This window comes from Alosa sapidissima, chromosome 13 (assembly GCF_018492685.1).
Source record: "Alosa sapidissima isolate fAloSap1 chromosome 13, fAloSap1.pri, whole genome shotgun sequence".
NCBI classification, from domain to species: Eukaryota; Metazoa; Chordata; class Actinopteri; order Clupeiformes; family Clupeidae; genus Alosa; species Alosa sapidissima.
The window spans coordinates 33,940,826-33,960,968 of NC_055969.1; the positions used below are offsets into that span (position 1 = coordinate 33,940,826).

General features: G+C 42.8%; 1 protein-coding gene across 1 annotated transcript in view; it reads left to right on the forward strand.

Moving 5' to 3' along the window:
• The first annotated feature begins 153 nt into the window (after positions 1–153).
• antxr1b (ANTXR cell adhesion molecule 1b) overlaps positions 154–20,143 on the forward strand; it is a 37,905-nt gene continuing 17,915 nt past the window's right edge. Inside the window, 11 exon segments of the mRNA XM_042058843.1 lie at positions 154–590; positions 3,484–3,555; positions 3,916–3,987; positions 4,275–4,356; positions 5,648–5,681; positions 6,446–6,525; positions 7,319–7,387; positions 7,739–7,819; positions 9,486–9,546; positions 9,966–10,064; positions 14,576–14,645. Coding sequence (XP_041914777.1) covers positions 436–590; positions 3,484–3,555; positions 3,916–3,987; positions 4,275–4,356; positions 5,648–5,681; positions 6,446–6,525; positions 7,319–7,387; positions 7,739–7,819; positions 9,486–9,546; positions 9,966–10,064; positions 14,576–14,645 — 875 coding nt within the window. The 5' untranslated portion in view covers positions 154–435.

Sequence of the window (20,143 nt, forward strand, 5' to 3'; positions counted from 1 at the left end):
AAGAGGTGCAGTAGCCAGAGTTTGTCTGCGCTGTTCACTCTCTCTGTCACACTCAGTCATTCACTAACTCTCTCTTGCTCACTCCCTTTCACACACACACACACACACACTTATTCTGCCGCCTCCCTCCTCATTGTGTATGCTAGATTTGGAGAGAGGGAGTTACTAGCAGCAGCAGACCAGCTGGGCTCGTGTGATGGGACAGTGTTCAGTGGGACCAGGCTTCCTAAGTGCCCCAAAGCAACCACTGCTGCATGCACACATCAACCCTACTCCAAACTAACACCTTGACAGGAAGAGGGGGGAAATCCCTTTCTCTTTCTTCTGTCTCTTGTTTCGGCTCCAGTTTTGTGGTGTACATCCAAAGCTAGAAGCTGCTTGTGCTCCTGCACTTGCTGTGTTTGTTTTCATTTTCCGCTGTGGCAGACTGGAAGGATGCCGTTGTCTTGGCCGGACAGGGCTAGGTGTGTGCTGGACCTGTGCGTCCTGGTGGCTGTGCTGGCGACGGGCTGCTCGGGTCAGTACTTGGAGCGCAGGGAGCCCGGCTCGTCCTGCTACGGGGGATTCGACCTCTTCTTCGTCTTGGACAAGTGAGTAACTCAAGTCTGCATGCCTCTTTTGACCAGTAGGACAGGTCAGGCTGAGCAGCGGAATGGTCACTTTTGACCAGTAGGACAGGTCAGACTGAGCAGCGGAATTGTCACTTTTGACTAGTAGGACAGGTCAGCGGACAGGTCAGGCTGAGCAGCATTTAGGGGTCCGCTGATCTGGCGGAGGCTGTTAGAGCAGATAAGAGCACAAAGGACCAAATGGCTGCATGTCTCTGAAATGCTCTCTGTGCGTTGAGGTGTGCTGCTTTGCGTTGATTAAACGTTCCCAAGTAACCTGAGGGACACGGGTCGGTGCATGTGGCACGGTCTCATTTGATGACCCGAGAGACGAGTGTGTGTGTGAGCCATACAGACGCGAGGACGAGAAGAACAAACACAGAAACCAAAACATTTACTGCGCCAGTGTCTTCATGTGTTATGGTCTCTGGACACCACTTCTCTTCTCTTCTCTCCTCTTCTCTTCTCTTCTCTCCTCTTCTCTTCTCTTCTCTTCTCTTCTCTCCTCTTCTCTTCTCTTCTCTTCTCTTCTCTTCTCTTCTCTTCTCTCCTCTTCTCTTCTCTTCTCTTCTCTTCTCTTCTCTTCTCTCCTCTCCTCTTCTCTTCCTTTTCTTCCTCTCCTCTCCTCTCCACCTCTCCTCTCCTGTTCCATTCTCCTCTCCTTTCCTCTCCTCTCCTCTCCTCTCCTCTTCTCTTCTCTCCTCTCCTCTTCTCTCCTCTTCCCTTCTCTCCTCTCCTCTTCTCTCCTCTTCCCTTCTCTCCTCTTCCCTTCTCTTCTCTCCTCTCCTCTTCTCTCCTCTTCCCTTCTCTCCTCTTCCCTTCTCTTCTCTTCTCTTCTCTCCTCTCCTCTTCTCTTCCCTTCTTCTCTCCTCTTCTCTTCTCTCCTCTTCTCTTCTCTTCTCTCCTCTTCTCTTCTCTTCTCTTCTCTTCTCTTCTCTTGTGTGTGTCAGTCTTCATGTCATCCATTCCCTGTAACTTTACTCTGTTTTATTCCACTATTGCGTTTTATTGATCGGTCTAGCCTATTGCACCATGGAGTGGTTGTTGTTGTGGGTTAGAGCAGAAGTTTGGGGCCTTATAAGGCAATATTTGCTTTTGACATGTATATATATATTTGACCTATAAAGGGTGATGACATCTTCATGTCTACTCTGTACAACCAGAGCATTAAGGAGGCACCAAATTGTCCCACAAAAATAAAACACACAAACTGTGGTGAAAGGGTTTGTTAATTGCTCTTGTTTTTATTTGTCAGTGTGAAGCATATGGGAACACTTACCATAAAATGCCGCCCAGCTGTGAGAGAATGAAGCAGCGGTGTATTATGCAACACAAATCATCTCAATAACAGCGAAGAGAATTCCTGTGATGATACAAGGACCGTGCAATAGAATTCAATCGCTATAATGTTGATCAAGCACTCAGCACATCCCACCGTGCAAAGGTCTACTCCGAGATATTATTTTCAAACCGGTCTTGTCATCTCCACAGTTCTTATCCTGTGCAGAGGCCAGAATAGATTCTATTATCTCAACATTGACTAAGTGCTGTGTCACAGGGCTAAGTGCTGAGACGATAGCTCGAGGCAGTGTGTTCTATTATTTTCACCTACTTTTGTCAGTGTGTGTGTGTGTGTGTGGCTGTGTGTTTGTGTGGCTGTGCATGCGTGTGTGTGTGTGTGTGGCTGTGCATGCGTGTGTGTGTGTGTGGCTGTGCATGCGTGCGTGTGTGTGGCTGTGTGTGTGTGTGTGGCTGTGTGTCTGTGACTGTGCATGTGTGTGTGTGTGTGTGTGTGGCTGTGCTTGCGTGTGTGTGTGTGCCTGTGCGTGCACACACGGCAGAACCCTTTTACCAGCAGCTCCAGATGTTCCAAAGCCGCAGATGCTGCTGGCTGCAGAGCCTAAACTGGGACTCATATCAGAGCAGAGAATGGACTAGAAATGAGACGGCAGAGAGAGAGGCAAGCAGACAGACAAGCAGACAGACACACAGACAGACAGGCAGACAGAGAAATGGGTAGAGAGAGAGATGTTCATGTTATATGTTACTGTTTCCCTTAATGCTATCAATGTTCTAATTGTTACTGTAACAATCATTATGCTGTTTTTGCTTGTGCTTTGGCAACACTGTACCTACAGTCATGTTAATAAAGCGCAACTTTGAATTAGAGACAGAGAGAGAGAGAGACGGACAGAGATAAATGACAGTGAAAGAGACAGAGAAAGAGAGAGAGAGAGAAAGAGAGAGAGAGAGAAAGAGAGAGAGAGAGAAAGAGAGAGAGAGAAAGAGAAAGGAAGGCATAAGAGAAAAAACGACTCTGTGATGAAGTTATTCAGGAACTGGACTTTAAATCAGGAGAGGGAATAACACACCAGACAGAAGATCTAAATGATCTAATAACACATTAAGTCATTTCAGCGGTTACAAACACACACACACACACACACACACACACACACATAGAACCAGTCCCTTACCTTTGGGGGACAAAAGAGCCATTCTTTATGATGAGGTCAGGAGCAACAAGTCTTCCAAAGTTGTTCTAACAGCACCAGCAGCTCCAGCTACACTGTGGGGGTGAAGAAGTGGCCATTGCTGCCATTACGGTGGTCAGTGCACACGGCAAATGGTACAGAAAGGGAGAGAGAGAGAAGGAGAGAGAGAGAGAGAAGGAGAGAGAAAGGGAGAGAGAGAGAGAAAAGGAGAGAGAGTTTATGTGAAAGAGTTTGAGAGACCAGTGTTCCAAAGTGTGAATTCCAATAAGTGTGATCTCTGATGATGACCCCCCCCCCCCCCCACACACACACACACACACACATATATACACACACACACACAACTGCTAAAGCCACCCCCTTTTCTCTCTCTGTTTCAGGTCTGGAAGTGTACAGCACCATTGGAATGAGATATATTACTTTGTTGACCATTTGGCACACAAGTTCATCAGGTAGGCAATATGTGTGTGTGTGTGTGTATGTATATATATGTATGTGTGTGTGTGTGTGTGTATATATGTGTGTGTGTGTGTGTGTTTGTGTGTGTGTGTGTGTGTGTGTGTGTGTGTGTATGTATATGTGTGTGTGTGTGTGTGTTTGTTTGTGTGTGTATGTATATACGTGTGTGTGTGTGTGTTGTGTGTGTGTGTGTGTGTGTGTGTGTGTGTGTGGTGTGTGTGTGTGTGTGTGTGTGTGTGTGTGTGTGTGTGTGTGTGTGTGTGTGTGTGTGTGTGTCTGTGTGTTGGGTGTGGGGGGCTTTAAAAGTGTGGAACCTGAAGACCCTGACTTTGACCCAGACTCCTTCTTTGTAGTCCTCAGCTGAGGATGTCTTTCATAGTGTTCTCCACAGAGGGTCGGATTCTGATGAGGCTAACAGCAGACAGGCAAGACCACACACACACACACACACACACACACACACACACACACACACACACACACACACAGTATTAGAAGGAGCTTAATGAACAAACAGAACTGTCATTAGGCAGAAGATAAATGTCTTCAAATTAACATTAATGACTATCTATGCTTTTAGCCTAGGCTTATTCCATATCTAGCAAAGCAGGCCTACATGTGTATGTGAATATATCTGTGTGTGTGTGTGTGTGTGTGTGTGTGTGTGTGTGTGTGTGTGTGTGTGTGTGTGTGTGTGTGTCTTGTGTCCCAGGGACAAGATTCGAGCTGGACTTGAGGAGCTTGCGAGGGTGCAACCTGGCGGAGACACTTTTATGCACAAAGGCTTAACTCTGGTAATATGGCATCAATAAATAATCTGTTCTTTTCCCACAATGACATTTTGGTAGGGGGCTGTCAGCTGAGTGTGTGTGTGTGTGTGTGTGTGTGTGTGTGTGTGTGTGTGTGTGTGTGTGTGTGTGTGTGTGTGTGTGTGTGTGTGTGTGTGTGTGAGTGTAAGAGAGAGAGACCGTGTCCTCTAGAATTGGTCTGTAGAGAAAGTGAGAAAAAAATCATTTTTTGCCTGGTGCTGCTCAGATTCATCGTAGTATATTTTAGGTCATGTCAGCAGACCAACATTCAGATGTGGACGGACAGACCCAATACAACCCCCTCAGACCCAATACAACCCCCTTTAGACCCAGTACAACCCCCTCAGACCCCAAAGGTGGTGTGTTGGTGTTGTTGAGGTTGACAGTCTATTTCTCGATGACTCATGTGTGTTACACACACTCCTGCTAGTCTGTTGGGGAGGTAATGAGATCTGGTCTGGACCATAACTCCGGTCAGTGGCCATTCTAGACGTTTTTAACAAGGGCGGCTCTAGTGAGGCACTGATTAATGCAAGGGTGGCATGAGGCAAAACATCCAGATAAACAGAAACAGGCTCAAGATGATAAATTCAACTTTGAAGGTCAAAGACCATACTCTCACATCAAATTTCTTTGTATTTGAATAAAAAACAAATACAAATAAACAACATATTAAAGTTAATTATCGAAGTTGTCTATCACTGTGTCATGTTTTGCTAAAACAAATGATCCCATGAGGTCATTAAATATATTCTATTCTATTCGTTTCAATGAAGAAATAAATAAAAAAATACTCCTCCAAGACATTTTTCCCCACAATAACTTACACTATCTATTACCATCTATTTCTGTAGTCTTGCTTTCTTTTGTCTGAGCGGGCAAAGAGCTTAATAAAATCATCCAAAATCAAATACAAATCAGAAAACACTTCTCAACTTAATTCTTAAAATATTTTTTATGAAACAGAAATGAAATAAACACCAATTAAAGACTAACCTTAATCTAAACTATTGCCTATGTTCACTAAACTAGTTTGCTGGTTAAGCCAGCTATCTACCTACTGGACAATACTAGACAGACAATACTGTGTGTGTGTGTGTGTGTGTGTGAGTGTGTGTGTGTGTGTGTGTGTGTGTGTGTGTTTGTGTGTGCACAATATGATCCTTGCACATCTCAAAAGCAGATATATATTTACAAAACTTGTGATATTTTATGAGAAATGTGTGTTTTTGACCGAATGTGTATATGTTATTGATATGATGTTCTTCGTTCTCAGGCCAGTGAGCAGATCTATTATGCAACTGGAGACGGTAAGTGCTCAGAGCATTATAGCGAGATCTCAACATGATTGGCATGATGTATTCACAACATACCACATGATTGGCACGATGTGTTCACACCTCAACTTTTGGCGGCAGAAGGGGCGGAATATGTGTAGACGACTGCCATGTTTGCGTTACGAACTAACCCCATACATTTCTATGGGAGATTCTTTGAGTGCTGTGTCCTCATTAGAAAGTCTCTGGTGTCATTTTTATTCCGATTGAGCCGTTATTACGATTCTAATTGGAATAAAAGTATCCATGTAAACCCACCTATTGTGTGAAAGACTGACCCACTCCTGCTAACCACAGAGTGAGAACTAAATGTACAGCTGTGTTTTATGACCCAAAAGGTTGTTGACCCTAAACTTATAAAGCCTTTCACCTGGCTGTGTAAATGTGAAACTGAGCTGGAAATATTAGACTGAGCCATAGACCATTCGCAGCCATCAACATGTGTCAGGAGCACGAAATGGACGTGCTCCTGACACAAGGTGAACCTTTTCACCATAATCAAGGACTGCGTCTCCTGAGTATGATATATCCTCTTGGGGTCATTAAAGACTGTCCACATGAAAGTCATTAAAGACTGTCCACATGAAAAGGCCTCAGTCATTAAAGACTGTCCACATGAAAGTGCCTCGGTCATTAAAGACTGTCCACATGAAAGTGCCTCGGTCATTAAAGACTGTCTACATGAAAGTGCCTCGGTTGCTGAGTCCGACTCATTCTCTTCTGTGACTGTAACCTAGGTTACCGCACGGCAAGTGTCATCATCGCCCTGACGGACGGGGAGCTCCGGGAGACTCAGTTTGACCTGGCGTCGCGAGAGGTGAGCTCCTGCTTACATCAGGGGTCAGGGGTCAAGGTCATCTTTGTCACTTTGCTTAAAGGAACTGTATGTAAGATTGTGGCCAAAACTGGTACTGCAATCACTTTCAAATGACTGTAGAGCGGTGTATCCCCTCCCCCCTGACTGGCAGACCTGGCAACCCGGATGCCGAAACACTACTGACTTCGTTATTAGTAGATAGGTGGAGGGTGGCGCATCAGGCCAAAACACAACATGACAACATCAACATCAGTTGAGGGCTGCAACTTCACTTTTTAAATGACAATATCCTGGCCGGACTACTGTTGTCAGTGATATAAGTATTTGAAATGAACATGATTTCTTAATGTCTAGTGACATATCAAGGCCATTTTTATGATTAATTGAAATACATTTCTTACATACGGTTCCTTTAAAGCTCAGGCATCAGAGGGTTAAGGGTCAAGGTCATCTTTATCACCTTGCTTAAAGCTCAGGCATCAGAGGGTTAAGGGTCAAGGTCACGGTGGTAGTGGCAGTGTGTGTTAACACTGGTGTGTGGGGTTGTACTAAAAACAATGGAATCTAATGTAATCGAATGTTGAAAACCTGTGATCCCTTCTGAGAAGATTTCGATTTTCCAGATTTGTTATGGTTTGCAACTAGATGGTCCCTACAGCATTTTTCCTTCTGGTTGCCTGAATGTCCCTGCATAGTTTTGTGTTTGCGTCTCCATCCCCTCTTGGCTCCCGCTCTGTCTAAACTGTCCCTTTTTTCTCCTCTCTCGGACGCTGGCACCAACTCCCGATGGCAGGCCAGTCGATCCCGCCAGCTGGGTGCTACTGTTTACTGCGTAGGTGTGAAGGACTTCAATGAAACCCAGGTTAGGGTGCACAGCCACACTGATTCATCACAACATGTTAAGAACCAAGGAACACATGCACTCACACAGCTACGAGGTCTCTTGTTACTCACGTGGATTCATTTGCACATTCCAACATGTTTTCATGTACGAAGATAGAAGGTGTTTTTGACTTTTGAGGAGATTCAAGGGAGATTGTGAAATGTTTGCTTCTATAAAAAACAGAAACAAAAACAATGTTTTGGTAGACTGTGCACTGAACACACACACACGCACACACACACACACACACACACACACACACACACACACACACACACACACACACACACATACACACAATTAACCGTGTTTGTGGTCTTTTCTATGCAGTTGGCAACAATAGCGGACAGCAAAGACCACGTGTTCCCAGTGAACGATGGCTTTGAGGCACTGCAAGGTGTCATCGATTCGGTATGACAAACTGCCAGATAACAAAAAATGTCTAGGATGTCTCATGCTTCCCTGCCTTGTCACAACAACTAATCACGCCAGCCTACATTAGCGAGCATCATCGTCATTAATTAGTCTATTATAGAGATCTCATAAAAGTGTCTTAATTAAGAACTACAGTATCATAAAACTGCCATAAAACTTCATGAAGAACGAGGCTTGCAGGATGGGTTATATGTGGGTGTAGGTGCCATAAAGGTTAGTCGTAGGTTAAGTGATTATATAGGTGATGGTAAAGGATGAATGTAAGTGTTATGTCTGGAGGTAAGAAGCAGACAGTGATTCAGTAAGATGTTCATTTGGTGTTCCCTATGTGTTCTAATGAGTGAACTACTCTATAAAGATCATTAGATGTTCATTTGGTGTTCCCTATGTGTTCTAATGAGTGAACTACTCTATAAAGATCATTAGATGTTCATTTGGTGTTCCCTATGTGTTCTAATGAGTGAACTACTCTATAAAGATCATTAGATGTTCATTTGGTGTTCCCTATGTGTTCTAATGAGTGAAAACTACTCTATAAAGATCATTAGATGTTCATTTGGTGTTCCCTATGTGTTCTAATGAGTGAAAACTACTCTATAAAGATCATTAGATGTTCATTTGGTGTTCCCTATGTGTTCTAATGAGTGAACTACTCTATAAAGATCATTAGATGTTCATTTGGTGTTCCCTATGTGTTCTAATGAGTGAAAACTACTCTATAAAGATCATTAGATGTTCATTTGGTGTTCCCTATGTGTTCTAATGAGTGAAAACTACTCTATAAAGATCATTAGATGTTCATTTGGTGTTCCCTATGTGTTCTAATGAGTGAAAACTACTCTATAAAGATCATTAGATGTTCATTTGGTGTTCCCTATGTGTTCTAATGAGTGAACTACTCTATAAAGATCATTAGATGTTCATTTGGTGTTCCCTATGTGTTCTAATGAGTGAACTACTCTATAAAGATCATTCTTGAGGATTTCTGGTTTGAACTGTCAGTGTATCAACTCAGGTCTCCAAAAAACAAAATGCATTAGCCCATTTTTTTCTGATATCACAAAATGGTAGGACAAATCACAGGCAACTCTTGTGTCGTCAAAGAACCGTCGTCAGCGTGAGCTCAGGTGTTTTTAATACCTGGAACAAGGTAGTCTTCATGAAATGGTTAGCAACTCTGCCCACAAGTGAGCTATGGCAAAGCAACTCCAGACTGTCTGGAGATCAAATCTGGAATGAGAATTTAGAATTTAGCTACAGTTGGTGGGGGGGGCAGAGACGGGGCGGGCCTTTGTGACAGAGGCATAGACAGGGGATGGGCGGAGCTTAGTAAATGCTTCAGGGATGAGGGAGAAGGCGCAGAGATACATCTTTTGTTACGTTTGATACATTTTCGTGAAAACAACTTATGCATGTACATCGCTGAGGAACTCAAATTAGATTACAGGGTTTAATCAAATGGCTGCAGTGGGTCTTTAAATCAGTCACACTGTAGTGATCTTTCACCATCCAGGGTGGTACTAATATATAAGATACAACCATGTCACTACACCAGAGCTATGGAGACAATAATAGAGTAACTATGGAACTGAATGGAGTAGAACTTGTTAGTGATGTTGTTGCATGTGAAATGTCCACACAGATCCTGAAGAGGTCATGCATTGAGATCCTGGCTGTTGAACCATCGAGTATTTGTGCAGGAGGTAGGCCGTTCCCATCATCACATCCTCTCCTATTCACACCCCCCTCACCCCAGCTTCAACACAACCGAGAATCAACAAGGTTCATCTGACATTGAGTTCTTTAATATAAAGATTAATACAAAATCATATGATTTGGAACAAAATAATAATATTTTATTATTAATAATAATAGTTATTAAATTAAATTAAAATAAAATTATATGAAAATAAACCAAATTAAATGGTTCTGATTCTGGATATCTGCTTTGTCTCATTTTTCTCAAAAATACATGCGGATCTTGTGAATTCTCAGTTGATGACTGACTAATCAGTTGAGTCACAGGGGGGTGGATTGATATGAAGGGGGGGATAGGTTCTGCAGTTACCATGATTGGTGACCCCTGGTGTTCCGTGCTCACCTGGTTCTCTCGGTTCTGCAGAGGTGTTCCAGGTGGTGGTGAGTGGCAACGGGTTTCTGCACGCACGGAACGTGGAGCAGATCCTGTGCAGCTTCCGCATCAACGACACCGTCACTATGAGTAAGAGAAATGCGCCTTCACACATGCACCTTCACACATGCACCTTCACACATGTCACTATGAGTAAGAGAAATGCGCCTTCACACATGCACCTTCACACATGTCACTATGAGTAAGAGAAATGCACCTTCACACATGCACCTTCACACATGTCACTATGAGTAAGAGAAATGCACCTTCACACATGTCACTATGAGTAAGAGAATGCACCTTCACACATGCACCTTCACACATGTCACTATGAGTAAGAGAAATGCACCTTCACACATGTCACTATGAGTAAGAGAAATGCACCTTCACACATGTCACTATGAGTAAGAGAATGCACCTTCACACATGCACCTTCACACATGCACCTTCACACATGTCACTATGAGTAAGAGAAATGCACCTTCACACATGCACCTTCACACATGTCACTATGAGTAAGAGAAATGCACCTTCACACATGTCACTATGAGTAAGAGAATGCACCTTCACACATGTCACTATGAGTAAGAGAAATGCACCTTCACACATGCACCTTCACACATGCACCTTCACACATGTCACTATGAGTAAGAGAAATGCACCTTCACACATGCACCTTCACACATGTCACTATGAGTAAGAGAAATGCACCTTCACACATGTCACTATGAGTAAGAGAATGCACCTTCACACATGTCACTATGAGTAAGAGAAATGCACCTTCACACATGCATCTTCACACATGTCACAATGAGTAAGAGAAAAAACACCTTTTTTTGTATGATTTATTTGTGAGATTTTGAGCATAACAGATACACAGACACACATAGAAATACACAGATTTGTTCTGTGAAACAAGCTACTAACAAAGAGTGAAACAAGTGAAACAAGCTACTAACCCATCCCCCACCCTCTTCCCAACGTTATACAGTAGCATGGTCACATTGAGTGAGGGAGAACACCTTTTTACTTATAACACATTCATTTTGAAAAAGAGAGAAAGCATGTTTACAACCTTTAACAAGAGAGAACACCTTTAACCCTACTGCTTTGAGAAGAGAGAGGACCTTTAACCCTACCGCTTTGTGAAGAGAAACCACCTTTAACAAGAGAGAACACCTTTAACACAGCCGCTTTGTGAAGAGAAACCACCTTTAACAAGAGAGAACACCTTTAACACAGCCGCTTTGTGAAGAGAAACCACCTTTAACCCTACCGCTTTGAGAAGAGAGAGGACCTTTAACCCTACCGCTTTGTGAAGAGAAACCACCTTTAACAAGAGAGAACACCTTTAACACAGCCGCTTTGTGAAGAGAAACCACCTTTAACAAGAGAGAACACCTTTAACACAGCCACTTTGTGAAGAGAAACCACCTTTAACCCTACCGCTTTGAGAAGAGAGAGGACCTTTAACCCTACCGCTTTGTGAAGAGAAACCACCTTTAACAAGAGAGAACACCTTTAACACAGCCGCTTTGTGAAGAGAAACCACCTTTAACAAGAGAGAACACCTTTAACACAGCCGCTTTGTGAAGAGAAACCACCTTTAACACAGCCGCTTTGAGAAGAGAGAGGACCTTTAACCCTACCGCTGTGAGAAGAGAGAGGACCTTTAACCCTACCGCTTTGTGAAGAGAAAACACCTTTAACACAGCCGCTTTGTGAAGAGAAACCGCCTTCAACACTGCCACTTTAAAAAGAGAGAGCACCTTTAACACAGTCGCTTTGAGAAGAGAAACCACCTTTAACACTGCCGCTTTAAAAAGAGAAACCACCTTTAACAAAGCCACTTTAAAAAGAGAGAGCACCTTTAACTCTTCTGCTTTGAGAAGAGAAACCACCTTTAACACTGCCACTTTGAGTATGAGATATCTGAAAAGAAATCCTCTGGGTCCACACTGTCACTTTAAAGATTTAAGGTGCACGTTTTCCGTAGTCAGAGTGACGTCAGACGCACAAATGAAGTTAATTAATAAAAGATAGATAGATCAGAATGTAACACTGGTTGCATGTGATTGGTTTCTTCAATTTCACTTCACGTGAGAGGTCTAGCCCATTTCAGAGTCCCCACCTTAACGTAGCTTCCCGCTATTGCTATGGTACGTGTATACAGGGCCTATGTCTCTCAGCAGGGCAGTCCTGAATAGTTGAAGAGGCTCTCTAATCACCTCAGCAAACTTGTCTTTCAAGGGTATCGTAGAGATCCGGAAAAGTAAGAAAATAGGGTAAAGAACAAGCGAAGTAAATACTCACATACCCATCACTCTCTCTCCAATCATGGGATTGGATACTTATATAGCCTACCCATCACACTCTCTCTCCAATCATGGGATTGGATACTTATATAGCCTACCCATCACACTCTCTCTCCAATCACAGGATTGGATACTTATATACCCATCTGCACTCTCTCTCCAATCACAGGATTGGATACTTATATCCCATCTGCACTCTCTCTCTCTCTCTCCAATCACGGGATTGGAGGGATGCACTTTCAACAACCACTGAGCTCAAACATCAACAATGTCTCTCCACAATTGTACAATACACCCAAAAGCTCATGGGTCATCAACACTCCCCCCAAGAACCAGAGCCTTAATGTCCATTACACCTTTTCAGGTAACAGGCTCAGAGCCTTAATGTCCATTACACCTTTTCAGGTAACAGGCTCAGAGCCAGAGCCTTAATGTCGAGTACACCTTTTTAGGTAACAGGCCAAAAACTAGTCAACCTGACAAATTGTGCTCCTCTGTTTGCCTGGCATTTTACCCCCACTAATGTCTGAGGAGTTAACATGGGGAGACAGACGCCTCCTAATGATTTAACTGTAAAACTGTTAACTGTGGCAGTGATTTGTTTTTGCTGCTCTCTGTTTCTCTCTTGCTGTCGTCCTCTCAGACAGACAGGGGAGGTACTGCTTGATTTGTGTTGGCCGGGCGTAGCGAGGGATCGGCCTGCCCTCCGTAGCTCCAAGTGCTCATTTCTCAGCTCTCTCCTGGCCTTGCGGCTGCTATTTCACTTAAAACAGTATCAGATGGAATGTGCCGAGTCTGTGCGTCTCTGTGTGTGTGCATATGTGTGTCAGTATGTGTGTGTGTCAGTATATGTGTGTGAGACTGTGCATCTGTGTGTGTGCATACGTGTGTCAGTATGTGTGTGTATGTGCATGCTTGTGTGTGTGTGTGTGTGTGTGTGTGTGTGCTTCATTCGAGCCAGAGTAAATAGACCATTATGTTCTGAGAGAAATCCAGTCGTTCCATTTTCCACACGAGAGGGGAAGAGCAGCCATAGCACTTCACCCGCTCGGTTCAGACTGCTCCTCTTAATGGACTTAACCCTCACACTACTTAGAGTCCATTTCAATAAGCAGGATTAAGCCTCCAATTAATCTCCACTCTGCTCGCTCAACAAGAGGCCTTTAGGAGCGTGCAACCATGTGGCTTGAAATTCCTCTCACCTGCACACAACCTCCGCAAGCATATTACAGCCATCAACTGAACAATCCCCAAATGAAGTGCTAGTGGTGACAAATGGTCTATTTGGAGAGCTCAGTGAGCCATGAAGTGTGCTGTTGTATTAAATTAGAGAAGGTAGTGATGATGTTGATGATGATGAGAGCCAAAGGCTATCGCACTTAACAGAGGGTTTAATGTAGGGTTGTAGTGTTCATTACTCTTATAGTCTTGCGTTTAATCAATTAGTTGTTTGATCGATAAACTACCAGAAAATAATTAAATAAATGTGTTTCCGATGCCCAAGATTAGGATGCCTTGCTTTGTTTGTAAAGCTAAATATATTTAAGTTGAAGAAGCTGCAGTCAAATAATTAGTGGGTTTATTTTTCTTTTTAAAAAATGACACAATCCAATTAAGTGTTTACCAAAATAGTTGCCGAACGATTTAATAGCTGACAACTAATCGATTAATCTATCAATTGTTGCAGAGCTAGTTTATCTCTCTTCTTTTTTCCCCTGCTCTTCTCTCCTCTCTGACGCTCTACTCTCTACTTCTCTCTTGTAATCTACTCTTTCATCCTTTCCACCCCTGCCCTCCTCACCTCTTTGCATCTCTCCTTTCCTCTCATCTCATGTCTCCCCTTGACTCCCCTTCCCTTCTTTTATCTTCTCCCTTCCCTCCCTTCTTTTCTCCCTTCTCTCTCATCTCATTTCTCTCCCTTGTCTCTCATCTCTCTCCTTGTCTCTCATCTCTCATTTCTCCCTTCTCTCTCATCTCATTTATCTCCCTTGTCTCTCATCTCTCTCCTTGTCTCTCATCTCTCATTTCTCTCCCTTGTCTCTCATCTCTCTCCTTGTCTCTCATCTCTCATTTCTCCCTTGTCTCTCATCTCATTTATCTCCCTTGTCTCTCATCTCTCTCCTTGTCTCTCATCTCTCATTTCTCCCCCTTGTCTCTCATCTCTCTCCTTGTCTCTCATCTCTCATTTCTCCCTTCTCTCTCATCTCATTTCTCTCCCTTGTCTCTCATCTCTCTCCTTGTCTCTCATCTCTCATCTCTCTCCTGGTCTCTCTTCCTCTATTTCAGTGAAGAGGCCCTTGGTGATTGAGGACACTTATCTTCTCTGCCCAGCTCCAGTACTGCAAGAGGAAGGAACGTAAGTGTTTATGAAGAGACATACGTGTTTGTGAAGAGACGTGTGTTTATATGTGTTTATGAAGAGACACACGGGTTTGTGAAGAGACGTGTGTTTATAAGTGTTTATGAAGGAACACAAGTGTTTAAAGAGATATACATATTTATGAAAAACATAAATGTTAATGAAGGAATGTAAATATTTATGAAGGGACATGGAAGAAACTGGTCATTATGTTGTGACATGTCTGTTAACACCAATAAGATGCTACCAACACCAGTGTCATGATCATGTTCATGAAGGATGTAATAATATTCTGGAAGTGTTCAGGAAGGAGTAGAAGTGCTCATGAGTGTTTATGAATAAGTCTTTATGAAGTGATAAGATAATGCAAGTGTTCATAAAGGGCCCTAAGTACTCTTGAGGTGATCTGATCTGTTTATTATTGAGGAAACTAAGTACTCATGAGTGCTGTTTACCTCCCTGCTCCTACCCAGAGCCAGATGGCCTCAGGATCAACACAGATCTCTCTCCTCCCTCTCTCTGTTGCCACATTCTTTCCTCTCACTTTCCCCCCTCATCCCCCGCAAGCTCTTAAACAAGGTCAGGCGTTTTGTTTATCTTCAGACGACAGCACAGTGAAAGTGGACGAGGATGAGGCGTTTCTGCACTTTCACATTCTCCTTTTGTGAGCAAGATTAATTCATTTCTCAGCTGGAGGGAATGACTTTCTGCGTAGCTTCTCTAAATGTGAATGAAGGGTCTCTGTGCGGTTTCTCTTCATGTGAATGAGGATGTCGTTTCTGTAGCTTGTTTTCTCTAAATGCAAATGAGCAGAGGCTTCTGCCTAATTTTCCTTCATGCGAGCTGTGAAATGAGCAGTTTCTGCCTGACAGCTCATCTAAATCAGGATCCCTGGGCTTGTGCGCACTTGTCGTTGTGTGAATACGTTGCTAGGCTACAGTGTGTGTGCAGGCCTGCACTCCTTATGTCCTAGCCCTCCTGGCCTGCTCACTCAGTGGAGGAAGAATCAAATGCTGAATGGTGGCCACCTCTAGAAGGGGATGGAAGTAGAAGTGAGGAGCCACAGCGGGACACTACAGAGGGGGACACTACAAGGGGAACACTGACAGCTGGGCTATGTAGTATGAGTGTATGCTGCAACAATTAGCTTCCACTTTAATCAGTGGAACTGGTTACATCAGAGGTGTGAGTGCTACACACATTTGAAAAAAATGTGTAAACTATTTTTACACTCCGTGAACAGAGAGCTCCAGTTGCGCTCCCAGTGTAGGCCAGCTGTGAAAGAACATAGTAAGGAAGATATAGTGAACACCAAGGCACTATGAGGAGAACACTGTGGAAAGGAAAACGTTCTAAAGAGAGCACTGTGAGTAGAACGTTGCAGTACAGTGAAGAAATAAAATCAAATACACAAACGGTAAAATCAAGACACAATGAAAAGCAAGGAGTGTGAGAAGAGAAGACAGATAGATAGATAGATAGATAGATAGATAGATAGATAGATAGATAGATAGATACTTTATTGATCCCCAGGGGACTGAGGAGAACAATGCTGGCAAAACACCATGAAGAGCAGTACACTGAGACACAGAGATCAGAAAACTGCAGGAACACTACTATAAGGAAAATATTGTGAGGAGAACTATGAGAACAGTATGAGAAGAACACTGTCAGAGAATGAGAACACCATGAGGAGAACACTGCCATGAGAACTCCATAAGGAGAACTCTGTGATGAGAACTACATGAGGAAAATTCTGTGAGGAGAACACCATGAGGAGAATTTTATGATGAGAACACTGTCAGAGAACAATGTGATGAGTGCACCATGAGGAGAACCCTGTAAGAAGAACACTGTGAGGAGAACACTTTCAGAGAACACTGTGATGAGAACACCATGAAGAAAACTCTGTTAGTAGAACACTGTGAGAGAACACTGAAACACGGTGATGAGAACACCATGAGAAGAACACCGTCAGGACGGCACCATATACCCTTTTACTAGCTACCAGAGGTGGAAAGTAACAAAATACATTTACTCACGTTACTGGATTGAGTAGTTTTTCTGTGTATTTTGTATTTTTAAGTAGTTTATAAAATCGGCATTTTAAATTTTACATTTTGATTACATTTTGAGTGAAGTATTGTACTTCGCTACATGAAAAGTCCCATCCGTTACTTGAGTAAAAAAAAAAGTTAAGACTAACGAAAAACGGAAAGGGAGAGAAAAAAATCGCGCCCTAAACCACTAGTGATAATGATCAGCATGTAGCCTACAACAGGACATGAATCAAGCTGGCGCCATGCAGTCTTTCTGAAAGTGATGGAGACTGGATCACAAAATGCATCAGATTAGCCTAACCTATGAAAGTGTATTTTCCGCTATTCCAATCGGTTGTCTCAGTTCGTTTTAGCACTAATGATTGCGGAGATATTTAAGCAAACACAATGGGATTTCGTGTTTTGACATTTGTGCTCACCTTTCTTTGGAAAGAAGTTTATTAGCAGTTGTTTCCCCTCATTTTGATGTCTCTCTTTTTCCTGTTTTGGCCTTTGTTTTTAGTAACCTGACTTGGCTTTCTTGGAGAAAGACATTGCACCAGCAGCAAAACAATTAGCGGTCCACTACTAGCGATGCTCAACTAAATAAACAAAAGATAGGCCTAGACTACCTTATGAATCGTGCAGGCGGACTAAACCATTAGCTCTTTAGCGAGGGAGAGTGAGAGTGACCTTACACAGTTTTCACTATGATTTGTATACAAAATCCAGTCAGTCAAACAAATTTCGTCTGACATTCATTTTGACATTTAATTTGGAAGTTAAAATATTCAGGTAAAATAAATATATGGTGGAAATAAGTATTGAACGCTTTTTTTTTTTTTTCAGTAATTAGCCTAAACTTCCAGTGAGTCTATTCGAAATTTTCACCACACATTATATTACAGTAACACACATATAAAAAATCCAAACATAAGAGTTTTGTGTATTAAAGTGGAATGACACAGGAAAAAAGTATTGAACGTGCCTACTGAAAATACTTTGTGGAAAAGCCTTTGTTTGTAAAGACAGCTTCAAGACATTTCCTGTATGACAAAACTTATTGGTCGCAGTATCAGGTCTGATTTTGGCCCATTGTTCTAAACAGATTCCAAGGGTCCCTCTTGTGAATCCTGATCTTTAGTTACTTCCAGAACTATTTAATTGAATTGGCTGCCTTCAAGTCTTTCTGGAGCTTTCTCCGAGTGGTCCTTGGCTCTTGGAATTGACTATCCTTCTGACTCCCTGGTCAGAAATATTACGAGGAGATCCTGTGCATGGCTGGTTGATGATGCAGTGATGTTTCTTCCACTTGCAGATAATGGCTCCCATGCTGCTTACTGGAAGATTCTGATGTTTTGAAATGCATCTGTAACCAGTTTCATTGATATGTTTTGCAACAATAAGGTTGCAAAGGTCTTGGGAGAGCTCTTTGCTTTCACCCATCATGAAATGTTTCTTGTGTGACACCTTGGTAATGAAAAACCTTTTTATAGCCTATCAATATGTAGGCTACTAACCAAGCTTATATTAATTTGCACAGATAGAAAGGATAACTACTCTCTATACAGATCCCAGCTCGTTCCTTCCCTTTCCTTGCCTTAGTGCTTTTTCTTAGCGTGTTCAATACTTTTCCCCTGTGTTATTCCACTTCATTACATGACTCTACTTATGGAGTTGTTTGGATTTCTTATGTGTGGATTACCTGAGTTATTACTAATGCCTGGTGAAAATGTTGTGCCCCCTGTATTCCACTTTTCACGGGCCCTCTCCTCCATTGGGGCCCTATACTTCCCACTTTCCCCCCCAGTACGATACCCTTTAATCTGCTGAACCTTCTGCTCGTTTCCAAATATTAAAAAAACTCTCTGCAACTCAATATTGGCCTGCCTGCCTCAGCTGCCTGTGAGGGGCTTTTCAGTTGTGCTGGATTACTGTTCACTGCAAAGCGACCCAAGGATGAGTGCAACTAACTTTGAAAATCAACTACTGCTCAAACTTAAAGGAGAACTCCGGTGATTTTTCACATAGATCTCCATTTCTCAACGTCCTTTTCAGGCAAGTACCTCCACTCGGTGGCCATATTGCAACACTTTTTGGGCACTTATCGTGCATCTATTTCAGCAGAAATGCGTGTGTGTAAGGCTTCACGACACCAATCTTGCTCCAGCAGCGAGATCACAACAGATGATTGGCACGATGTCTTCACAGCACACCACATGATTGGCTCAATGTATTTTACAACACACCACATGATTGGCTCAAAGTATTCACATGTCAACGTTTTGCCGCGGAAGGGTTGTGATATGTGTAGACATATGATGTGTAGACAACTGCCATATTGGCGTTACAAACTAACCCCATGCATTACTATGGAGGATTTTTTGAGTGCTGTATCTCCTCATTAGAAAGTCTTTGGTAAAACTGGTTGTTCTGGTACCCTCCCCCCCCCCCCCCCCCCAAAAAAAAAGTAACTAAGTAACTTTTACTTAAAGTACATTTTAAATGAACTACTTTTTACTTTTACTTGAGTACATTTTCAGATCGGTATTTTAACTTGTACTTGAGTAATATTTCATCAAGGTATTGGTACTTTTACTTGAGCACAATATTTTCATACTTTTTCCACCTCTGCTAGCTACATTCATCAAAAGTATGCACGTGCATTTTGGAAACAGAAGTAATGTGCTACTCCATTCATTCAGACCAGAGAATTTCAAATAAGAGCCACTGGCTCACCTTGTAAAATACCGAAAGGACATAGGTATTTGTTTGTTTCACATACTATAGTTGGTTTTTTTGATGATAAGCAAGTGAAAAAATACATTTTACCCTCTGGCCCCATAGACTCCCATTCATTTGGGACTCGCTCACGACTGCCGCTAAGGGAACTGTGGGCGAACTGCAACCGGTATCGATAGAATAGCAGTCAATAGGGAGTGAACAGGCTCTCCGTCAACAGGCTCTGTTCAGAGCGATTTAGATGAGGAAAGGAAAGTAAAAAGTTTTAAACGCTGATTTAGAAGTGTAACTAGCATCAAAAGCATTCAGGTAGTTATCACAATCTTTTGTGGTTAATCCCTTTGCGTAGCTTGACAAACTATCTAACTTTCATTTCACAAATGTGTGCGCATCCATCATTGTTTATAAACAGTAAAAGGGTCTATGAGAAGAGCTATAACTGTGGTGTGCTCTATGGAGCCGTTGGTGCTGGGGTGAATGTGCAGGGATGACACTATGAGGAGAGCTGTAACTGTGGTGTGCTCTATGGAGACATTGGGGTGGCTGTGCAGGGCACTATGAGGAGAGCTGCAGTAAGTGTAAGCTCTGCAGTAAGCTCTATGAGGCGTTGATACTGGGGTGGCCGTGCAGGGCTTAACACAGCTCTCCTGGAGCTTTCCTCTGCTCCACTCCCCACTAAACTCCTCCCAGGCCCTGCCTGCTGTGTGGTGTCGT